This window comes from Protomyctophum bolini (assembly GCF_963924005.1).
Source record: "Protomyctophum bolini genome assembly, chromosome: 8".
In the NCBI taxonomy this organism is placed as follows: Eukaryota; Metazoa; Chordata; class Actinopteri; order Myctophiformes; family Myctophidae; genus Protomyctophum; species Protomyctophum bolini.
The window spans coordinates 15,212,765-15,224,649 of NC_137869.1; the positions used below are offsets into that span (position 1 = coordinate 15,212,765).

The 11,885-nt window shown below is 42.2% G+C and overlaps 1 protein-coding gene across 3 annotated transcripts in view; it reads right to left on the bottom strand.

Annotated features, from left to right (window-relative positions):
• cpeb2 (cytoplasmic polyadenylation element binding protein 2) overlaps positions 1–11,885 on the bottom strand; it is a 29,119-nt gene that overhangs the window by 13,300 nt on the left and 3,934 nt on the right. For all 3 annotated transcript variants that reach the window (XM_080769343.1, XM_080769344.1, XM_080769342.1), the window contains 2 exons: positions 4,015–4,105; positions 763–813 (listed from right to left, as the gene is read on the bottom strand). In XM_080769343.1, coding sequence (XP_080625469.1) covers positions 763–813; positions 4,015–4,105 — 142 coding nt within the window. The remainder of the gene's footprint in view (positions 1–762; positions 814–4,014; positions 4,106–11,885) is intronic.

Here is an 11,885-nt window from a genome sequence, read left to right on the forward strand (position 1 = left end):
CATAGTGCAGCCAGCTTCACATTGAGGATTCAGAACAACGGGAAAAAAGTATTCCCATACACCACAACCATCCTGGTGTAATATCGTGGTGCTATTATCACCACTAAACGCTATATACTCAGGGATTAAAGCAAAAAACGAATCTCTTTGTGTTAGGCCCCAAAGTCCCAATCTGTGATTTGTGAAACAGCGTGAAAGGTGTCCCTCACGCTAGCGCTGTGCTTCCTGAACAATTAGCACATGCCACAATGTCGTGATGTTTACTGTAGGTATTATCATTCTACCTATTTATATGTTCTTGCTGCTCTACATACAGTCGACCAGTTGGAAAAATATTCGTGATTGAGTTTTTAACCTGTGCTTTTCTGAAATATCAGAGACCATTTGGGGTTTTAATGGAAGACGCTTCTGAACATCAATTTACAATTCAAGCAATAGAACATGTACATACTGCTGGTTTGACCCATTCTAAGACCTTTTAATCGTATAAAAATAACTGAAATCAGTTGTGGCGACTGAGAACTTTGTTGTTGTTAAACAGAGTCCCCCAGGGGTGTAGACTATCCTTTTTTTCTCTCTACACCAAATCTGTTTGCCAACAATAGCCGATGTACAAGCTCACACTTCCGCATTGTGAGCTTGTACATTGTACATAGGGACGTTAGGGTTGATGCGGTTGGACAGTGTGTGTGTGTGTGTGTGTGTGTGTGTGTGTGTGTGTGTGTGTGGGGAACAGTCATCACGGTGCTGAAAGATAATTACCATTGAGCATGAGCAGACCGTCAGCCCCGGGGTGAGGACATCCCACACGGCCTGATGTGAAGGAAGGAACACACACACACACGCGTGCATGCGCACACACACACACACACACACACACACACACACACACACACACACACACACACACACACACACACACACACAAACAAACACACACAAGCACAAACAGGATGAGACAGAGAGCAGATGGGGTAGACAGGGCGAGGCCCTTATGCACCCTCACACAGCACAAACCTAACACCCAATTGTGCCTGCCTGCGTGTTTGTGTGTGTGTGTGTGTGTGTGTGTGTGTGTGTGTGTGTGTGTGTGTGATCATGTGACCACCCTGAACACACAAACACATCCAGAGAAACACACTCACACACACAGTTGAAGCTTAACATAAGGCATCACTGCAGACGCAGCCTCCTGCAAGACAAGCTCCAGGCATAAACCCAAAGCATTTTCTCTACTGCTCTCTGCAGAAGCCGGTTGGCAAGACACACACGGCACCATGTTCTGCTGCTCTTATATTCTAATAAAGCACAGGAGCTTTGCAGGAACACAATCTGGCCTGCTGATGAAACACCACAACCATCTGGCAGCTCCATAAAGGTCAGGCCTATGCCTCAAATGCACAAATCGCACATTTGCCGCTTGAAAACATGCCAGGCCATTCTTTTCCATTAGCCAAACCGGCTAATCTATTTCTTATGCACGGGTTTAGCTCGGGTTTATTACGCGCTGTTAGCTTAGAGCTGATAGCCTGTGTGCGCTGTTAGCTTAGCCCAGACCGGACTATAAATGGAAGAACCCACCCTCCCGAGCTGGGCTCCCCTGGCTGTCACACGCAGAGTGTGGACGTGTGATTGCGTCTAAAATTAGTCTCGTTCCCCCACTCTCTCTGCTTGTGTGCACACTGACCCATGTCCTCTCCATCTGCTCCAGCAATAAAAACAAGAAACTCTACCTAGAGAGAAATAGCAGCTGACACACTCCCAGAACCTCATCATAATTACAAATAATAACAATCAGCCACTCATTAAGCAGTAAGTCATTTTTAAGTACTATAAATGGATGTATAGTACAAACAGCAGTTCATCAAACTCATTCATTTAACCGATATTTTTATTTTATTTTAATAATTTTAATAAAAACAGAGACAATAGAAGATCAACATTAAAGATCACAATGATGTGTCACAATGGCACATTTTGATCTTGTAGATCAGCTATTTTCAAAAACTTGTGTAATATCGTTGTATAAAAAAGTGGTTAATCAGACTTTAATGGAGACTAATTGATTCGTTTAAATAAAAGGATATAATAAAGAAATCACCAGAATAATCACCAAGAATATGTGGTAATCAAAAGTTGCAGGCCTAAAGCAAATGGGGATTGTTTACATACTGCATATAGGCTAGTAAAGCTTGCAGCACTTCCACTGACAGCTGAACATGTCTCACTGAGGTATTTATAGGCCCTGTCCCAAACTAATAAACTGTTAATCCGTCAGAATACAATTGAAATGGGCCCATCCTGCCAGGTAGCATGTCAGTTAAAGGGGCCGGCGATGCCACCCGACACCTGTCCTCTGCTGTCTAGCAGCTGAGCCTGTTGCTGTCACCTTATACGCCTTGTTTGGTTCCGACAGCCACACAGAGCCACCGGCCCCCGTAGGAAAACCATTAAGAGTCTTGCATATTTCATCGGGAGAGATTCTTGTTTGGATGTCATGTCGCAGGTTTAAGCAGGGGGCTATAGGTGTCGTATGTACACGGAAACGCATATAAAAAAAGAGATTACAGCGTCTATCTGCTGTTAGACATAAGACCACCCAAATTTAGAACAAACATGGGAAGATTGCACTCTGCCACCAAAATGTGGAATGCCCTGACATTGGCCTGAAAATCTATCAGGAGACCACAAGGGAAGGTAAATGTAAATTACCATCGAAAGGAGGTGTCATTCAGTGCCGGGGCCGTTAAACACAGGTAGAATGTTTTATCGGAGACATTATAACTAATCAGATGTTCACAGTATGAGTGCAACAGAGAATAAAATAAAATAATCGATAATCAATTTAAATAAAACACAATTGATTTAGTTGGAAAAAGGGTGTTTTCTTGATTTCTTTAAAATAGCAAAAAGGCAAATCTACAAGCCTGTAGATTGCAGCGGAACACTGTTGAATGATTAAGTATTTATTCTCTTTAGTGGTGATTCAGAATAGATCGATTCGATTTTTTCCCCCACATCCATTCGTCGATATACAATAAAACTCATGATCAAAGAAGAAACATGCTTCTCGATCATTCGATGAATAAAAAAATAGTAAATCGATATAATCTCTGAGAAAATAAACAGACGGTTGCAGCCCTATAGTTCTCAGTAGAGCAGTGTGTTGACATCCATACCCATGCTGATTGATTGATTTAAAGCTGCTGGTTATCCTGTGAGAGGACTTGGGGCCTCTTGGCTCCGCGTGCCGCCCAGGTTAAGCAGCGGCAGCCGGCATGGATCAGCGTGGGAAGGTCATGTACAGACGCAGGCGGTGGCAGCATTAATACGCTCTCAGCAGGGAGGGACATAAGCCGCTCTGTGGAATAACAAACATACTTCCACCGACCTGCAGGCCCGCCGAGGCCCCGCGTCGGTGCAAGCGCTTCCAGCCATAGACCCTAGACCAGTTGTCAACATTTACATTTCAAGGACCCCACCTTAACTCTGACAGTGTACAAATGGTAACCAAATGGACCCCGTCCATTTGGCTCCATTTGGATACCGTCAGAGTTACAGACTCGTAGGTGTCAATTTAGGACCGCCTCAGGGAACCTGAGAGTCCCTGGACCCCACTTTGAGAACCAGTGCCCCTAGACTGTGCTCGTCTAACAGTAGGCCTCTCTCTCAGTAGACTGTGCTCATCTAACAGTAGGCCTCTCTCTCAGTAGACTGTGCTCGTCTAACAGTAGGCCTCTCTCTCAGTAGACTGTGCTCGTCTAACAGTAGGCCTCTCTCTCAGTAGACTGTGCTCGTCTAACAGTAGGCCTCTCTCTCAGTAGACTGTGCTCGTCTAACAGTAGGCCTCTCTCTCAGTAGACTGTGCTCGTCTAACAGTAGGCCTCTCTCTCAGTAGACTGTGCTCGTCTAACAGTAGGCCTCTCTCTCAGTAGACTGTGCTCATCTAACAGTAGGCCTCTCTCTCTCTCGCCTGAAAACAGGACGGTGAAGACAGAAAGAGAAGAGTCTCACCTTTCATGGGATCCTGTTCGGCGCGCATGATGTCGATCAGGGAGCTTTCCAGAGAGTGCATGTTCAGACTGTCATACATTCTGGAACGATCCTGAGAATGAAAAGATTGATTGATTAATTGATTGATTGAATACTTTAGTCAGAAATGTAAACAGCACTTGGTACAGTATAGACTTTTAAGGCTAAAACTAAGGATAACACAAAAACAATACTGGGGACTTGTTTCCAGGTGGGAGAAAGGTTTATGATCTTTTAAGGCTTAGGTTCTATGGGGTCATGTGCTGGCATCGTGTGCTGAATACAGCAGATCTACAAGCTCGCAAGCTGCCATCGCATCACCTGATGAGGTACAAATCAGGCGTAAAAGTCGCTAAGAATGGCACAAATTTGCTATCGCTATTAGTTCACTTCTACAGGTAATAACAATGTTGTGGTGTTTCAGTTAAACAGTTGTTGAAGCCTTTGCCTGAGGAACACAACCTTAATTTTTTAGTAGGAAAGTCCATATTGAGGGATGAATATAAATCTGTGAATCCAGAATTTGAGTTTCATGGGAATGTGTTCACAGTGTGTTGACGTTCAGGTTAGACCCATGTTTTCTCACTGTGTTCATGGAGAGTTCACAGAAGATCCATGCACACCAGTCCTTTTGTGCATGGTGCCGACCAATGTTAACCACTGAAACCCCAGTGTCCATATTGCTTTCTCCACAATAACAGAAAACAGAAAATACAATAGCATATAGCCCTGAGGGACTCCTCTCAACCAATCAAGTGGTTAAAGAACACTCTGTGAACATCACATGTAATTAGATATTCATATTAATTTTCAATTATCGTCGCCAAACATTTTGTATTGTGCCATCTCTACTGTTAATGTGAAAACTGAGCAGTAAAAACAAACACATTCCCTCTGTAAGCTACTATTAATTATTCTGAGCATCATGTTTTGAACATGCTTTTGTGATTTGGCTTAGGGTACTAAAGCCTGTGTGTGTGTGTGTGTGTGTGTGTGTGTGTGTGTGTGTGTGTGTGTGCGTGCGTGCGTGCGTGCGTGCGTGCGTGCGTGCGTGCGTACGTACGTGTGTATTTGGCTTAACATTTAAGAGTGTGAGTAGCACACGTTTGGATTAACATTCTTTCCGTCTTTATTCACTTTAGGGGTATGAAGGTATGTTCATGAGTGGCAGTGATGGAAAGTACATTTACTCAGGTAATTACGTACAACTTTGCGGTAGTTTTACTTTACTATTCTTCTTCTACTCCATTGCATCTCAGAGGAAACTATTCCACTTTTTACTCCACTACACTTGTTTTATACTATAGCTACTTTGCTGTTTTTTGTCTCCACCAGGCCGAAGGCATGGAGAGAGAGTATGTTTTGCACTTAGTCCGTGTGTGTCCGTCCGTCCGTCCGTCCGTTACCAGCTAATCTCCGGTACCGTTAACCCGGTCGATGCCAAACTTTGCACACACACTCCCTGGATGCCAACGATGAACCTCTGCCCCACATTTTCCAGAACGGCCTGTTATAGAGCCACCATGAGGCAGCTTTTCACATGTTTTACCTATAACTGCACCGATCTGCATGAAATCGTGACAAATCATGACAATGAACACAATGTTTTGGGCCGATCAAATCATTAGAAAGAAAATCAGGAGACAACACTATTTGTTTTGTTTTTCGTCTTTTTTTTTTTTTTTTTTATTATTTGATCGGCCCAAAACATTGTGTTCATTGTCATGATTTGTCACGATCCGAGTTGGCTTTGTCCGCGGCGTAACCGTCTTTAAATAAATTATATTAGAAGTGCCGATGGGAGAATGCATTGGGGTTTCATTTCCTGGGCCACTCGTTTTTCTGAAAGGGGGAGGGACTGCGGCGCTCTATAGTCATGTGCTCAACACGGATCAGTCCGAAATTTCATATTCCATCCTAATTGGCTATTATTGGCTTTCAAAGTTTGCAGGATTGGCCCGTTTTGAACAAAAAGCCTCAAATCATGAACGTAGCGTGCAATTTACGTGTTCTTACTAGTCTGAGGAATATATCTCACCCTTTTCACATTGGCCTGTTATAGCACCACTAACAGGTGGATTTTTGCAAAACACATTGTTGTAACAAAATGCCTCAAATCATCCAATTGCCATCAAAGGCGTATGTAGAAATGGCACCCTTTTCACATTGGCCTATTATAGCGCCACCAGCAGGAGGCCACAACCTGACCTGGTTTGGTGGAGACCTGTGCCCCGAGGGGCACTTTTTCTAGTTATTATTGTTACGAAAGCCCTATTCTTCTATCTAGAAGCTCACATATCACATTGTTGTGAGCTTGTAGATCTTCAAAAGGCGTGTGTATGAGACCAGTACATTTACTTTTGTTAATGTTTGAATAAAGGGCTTTTATTTGTAACAGAAAATTCACCATTGTGGTATTGTTAATATTATATAAGTAACGATCTGAGTACTAGTGGCCTGTTCAACGGATTCCCCAGCACCTCTGGACCGGTTCCCAGAGAACCAGAGAATGGAAACCAAATCCAAGAATGGCATTCAGGCCCAGCGTTGGGACGGGAGGTTATGAGCTCATCAGTGGCCAATAAGGCAAACCTCCCGGAGCCTCCATCATCGTGGACCCATATGGTTCTGTTTTTGGGAAGTTGGAAACTCCCACGGAACCTAATCTACCTCACGCCCCAACAGCATGATGGAAGGTGAAAGGCCAGTGTGGAGAACAGCATGAGGAGGCAGGCTGTTTCACCATGGCCTCCCTGTTTTGGGCATTACATTTAGGCCAAATCCTTAAGAAACATGTTAAAACATAAGAAATACAAAAGCTAAAATAGCAGATCTACAAGCTCAAAATGTGTTGTGATGCATTGTGAGCTTGTAGACTGGTTATTTTCACCATTCATCGTTACAAAAGTATGTATAGAGCTTAAAGGGGCAAGAAACCCTAGGCTAATTTTGTATTTGCTTTATTATTTTTTAAGATTTTTTTTGTTTCTTTTTTATTGATAAAAATAGATGAAAGTAGGCTGACAGGAAATGGCGAGAAATGGGGGCATGACACGCAGTAAAGGCCGTCGGGATCAGGAGTCGATCCCACGGCACACTGCCAGACTGGATTACCAGCCAAGGTGCCCAGACAGCTACGCCAGCCACCCAGGCCAATTTTGTAGTTTGTTTTTCAGTTTAGGTTAAAAACTACAGCAGGCTAGCCAACAACAGATTCAGCTAAACAAATTAATAATGGGTGTGTTCGATGTAGGTCAGAGCCATGGGTTGTGTCAGTGTGTATACGCATAGCCAGTAGTCATCAGGTGTGTCCATGCACAATGGCACACCTAAATCTAACACACCCTTTATCAATTTGATCAGCTGATGCTGTGTTGCTTACCTCACGGTGTACTACTGTACACTAGGCTGCTGTTTTTTCTTTTCTTTTTTTTTACACCATGTTGTAGTTTTTTAACCTGAACTGTAGAACAAATTAAACAAAATCATCCTATGAGCCTTTAAGTGGTTAACCCCATGTTTTCACATGTGTTATTAGAAGCATAGGGAAATAACTGAGGAAGAGGACAGGGGAGAGAGCTTGGCATGAGCTACATTCAGACTGGTGCATTTACTATATATGGACAGATTTCTGGTTTAGGCTCTCGACCACCGGGGTAACCACTCAATATTGATGATGTCCGCTTTTTTTCTCAACGCATTCCTCATTTCAGTGCCATTATGTCATTGTAGATGTTGCTACGGGTGTTCCAACTTCCAAGCCACATTGTTCAGTACTGCTTCATGTTAGCTGTTTGTGCCAAAAAGGTCAAGCTTCTCAGTTCATCATTGTGTCTGCCGCACTGTCAGCTATGATGATAGAACAAGCTATCCAGAGTTACTCTGAGCCAGACAGACCCGTCTGAGCTGCTAATAGCAGGAAACAGGCCCGGTTGTTGTATTACTGGAAGTTATAGACATTAGGAAAAAAATAAACTGGATTATGTCCACGTAAAGTGGATATTCACTTCCATTTTAAGGTCAGCGTTCTATAAAAGTGTGGTAGCTGAATGCCTAAACACTGAGGGAATGCTGGTTAAAAGGAACACTTCACGTGAAAATGATTTTTTTCTTTTTACAAACGTGCACACGCTGTGCTGTGCATCGTGCAGCAAATGTGAACTCAGCTGTGTTGGTACCCCACGCGTACGCCTGGACGTGTGCCTCGTTAGTGCATGAGAATGTTTAACCTGGAATTTTTTTGAATAATAAAGGTTTCTGGGAAAATGTGGTGTTTTGGAAGCAAATGAGGACATGGACTGGATACAAGACACATGGATTATAGTGTGTGTGAGAGAGCTCTGAGAGGTTCGGCCACTGATGAGCTCATATAACCCAACGCCGGGCCTGTAGAAATCCATTCTTGGAACATTATTAACAGATTTTCTTTTAGAGTTTTTGCTGTTGACAGTGTCCTGGACACCTATTTTCTTAATTTCATCAAGCATACTGTAATTGTAATTTGGTGACGTATTAATTTAGGATTTGTTCAATGAATTGCCTTACTGAATGTTGTCTCCAGAATGTAAAAGGTATTCTGTGCTTCATTATCTCCCTCTATTTATGTTTTTGCGTGATGTTGTAAAACATGACACAGCAGAGAGACTGTCACTGGCTGGCCAACATTAAACAGAAAGGAAGGAAGGAAAAGAATCTGGAATCTGAGGAATTCTGGGTCAGACACTGTTTATGGAAATGAACAATCTGTGGAGTCGGGCCAGTTTCCGGGAAAAGGAACACCAGCTCTCCAGTCTATCTTTACAGTATCACATCGGTACCACTCATATTTTACACTGCTGCTCCTGGCACATGTCCATGATCTGCTGTCAGCAAGACTTAAGTTGATGGCAGTATACATTAATATGCTGCAATATTTTCAGAAATACAGGATAGTGTGTATTAGGGATAATTACCGCAACTCTTAAATTAAGCCTAATACCATAAATTAACTATTGATTTATGAAAAGATGTGCTGCGGAAGGTAGTTATGAAATATGTTGCTTGAAATAAAGAATAGCATCTTTTGGAAAAAGCTATGAGAAAATTAAGCAATTGGTGGAACACTGATGCTGTCACTGGAAGCACAAGACTAGACGATTACTTTAATATCCTGTTACTGGCTCAAAATCATCAGCAAGATAGGTCATTGTTTCCATTGCTTTATGTGTGATTTTGCCCTTTAAAATGGTGTGAAAGTGGAAAAACATGCGAGTCCATTTAAGTCCGCTTGTCTCTTTGATATGCATTTCTAGTTTACTTTACTAACTGACACAAGTGATTTGATTAACTAGTTTCATCTGTTAAGAGAATGTGAATTGTTGTAAACTGAGACAAGTCTTACAGAACCCAGAACAGAGAGGAAGGAGAGAGAGCATGTCCAAAATGGACCCCACGACAAGAAGTCTCCTCTTTCATCACTGAAAATAATGAAGTATGACTCATGGTATACTGGACATGACAGCAAACCCCTTTTCAAAGCATTTACTGCATGAATGTATTCATTCATTTCAGAACTGTAAGGTATGGGGTATGATGCAATTATGCAATTATTCAGGCAGGTTCTGTAACATTAATGTTAATGACGATGCGATAAAGTGTATTTTTTGGGGGGGGTTTTACCGTGAATAAAGCCTAAGCCATTGGCATCAACTATATGAATGGTTTGATGTAAAACAACACATTTTTGTATAATTTATATCCCAATATATATATCCCAATTGTAAACACCTTCAATGGTCTATATATGGTAGGTCTGACTCATACTGCCTTTAACCACTGTTGTGAGTTTCCAGATGGGCTATTCATTTGGCATTTTTCAGCTGTTAAATGTTTCCAGTGCCAGTTCCAGTACTATACATTAATTCCAGAATCACCATAGATCGAATCAATCACTTTCATAGTCCAGTGGAATAGTCACACTGTGACCAGTAGTTCGCTGTCAAATCGATGCTCTACTGGTGGTAGTAAATGGACTGCATTCATATGTCGCCTTTCTAGTCTTTCTGACCCTTCAAAGCGCATTACGTGCGTTACTTCACAAAGTTCACATTCACCCTGCATTCACATACACCGATGGCGAAGGAAACAATGCGAGGCACCAACCTGCTCATCAGGAGCAGTTTGGGGTTCAGTATCTTGCTCAAGGACACTTCGACAGACAGCCAAGAGGAGGATTTTATAATGTAAAGACAAAGAAGAAATATTTCCTGCCTCTGAAGTCTATCAGATGTAGCTGGGCTTTCTTTTTCTTTCACTTTCAATTGCCATTGCTTTCATGTGAATTAACCTACAGTAGCCTTACTAGCCTACCTGGTTTGCCTACTCGCCTTATAGCGGTGTAATGGACGATTTCAAACCACAACTTTAAATGGTTTGTAGAGAAAATTAGGAGAGAAAAACGGGGAGTAAAATTGTCTAGATGGGGGCTTTAATGTCTGTTATTAGGCCTGTTTACTGTCTCCAACATCTGACTGAGAAAGGTCACACCTGACAGCATAATGAAATGAGGTGCGATCGGTTACCAGTCACACAGCACCTCAACAAGCTAGAGACCTGAAAAAGATGTAGCAGCTTACCTGTTAAATATAGTGTTATATTAGCCTTGTTTACCACTGCACCATCGAACGCTTGTTAAGCGCACTCCAACTGAATTCCAATTCCATTTGCGCACGTTTGTGCTTTGAATCGTGCCCAGTCGGCATGGTTTTATAACGGTGTTCAGAATGGCCAAATCGATGGGGTGGGAGGGCTTAATGACATAGGTATTCAGTTATTTGTTTTAGGCCCTGCAGTGGGAAAGCTCTCGGAGAGTCAACACAAAAGGCTGCTCCAAATTATATGTACTGAACATCTGAATATGTACTACTGCCAGACAGCTGAGGAAAGACGAGTAAGACGACAGTCACGACACGACAGTACATTTCCAGATCCACATGTATTCATAGAAGACTACAGTTGTTGTCACCTATAGACCCTCAATTTCATGTAATCACATGGTTGATTACAGGCTATTCAGGTTAAATGGTAAATGGTGCATTTATATAGCGCTTTTTATCCAAAGCGCTTTACAGAGATTGTGCATTACATTCAACCATTCACACACCGATGGCAGAGGAAACCATGCCAGATTGCAAGGCACCAACCTTCACATCGGGACCAATTAGGGGTTCAGCGTCTTGCTTAAGGACACTTTGACACTAGCTCTCACCAGACAAATGGTACCCTGTAAAATACCGACGTGGAACTCAGTAAAGCGCCTTCATTAATAATTGAGGTGCTTTGCTGAATGTATTGAAATTCTGAGTTGTAATCAAATATTGTAATTTACAGTGCAAAACTAGAAATTTGGTCAAGGTATGGCACATCATATTAATCAGCAATGGCTGAATTTATGGATGATCAATTTAGTTTAGTAGTATAGTTTATAGCTAGTATATTTTAACCTTCACCACAACATTATCGAACAGTAAGAGAAAAATGCGTTTACTAGCGGATAAATTGTTGACGTCAATGTAGTTAACGTACTAGTTCTGATTCTAGGTCAACTGCAGTGGAAACACAAATGATAACCGTTCACACCGTCAACGGTGTGGCCACATTTGGCCTCAGAAAGGGCGAGAGGAGGCAAAACAATCACATCAAACCCCACATTTACAACGCCTTTCATTAAGGCTGCACAGTGGAATAAAATCAAACCACACTCAGCTCACTGAAATGTAAATTGTTGGAATTGATTAAGTACTACACAGTAAAATCATCAGTGTCAATCTAACCATCTGTCAATCAGAGAGTGTACAAATTTAACCAAATGGACC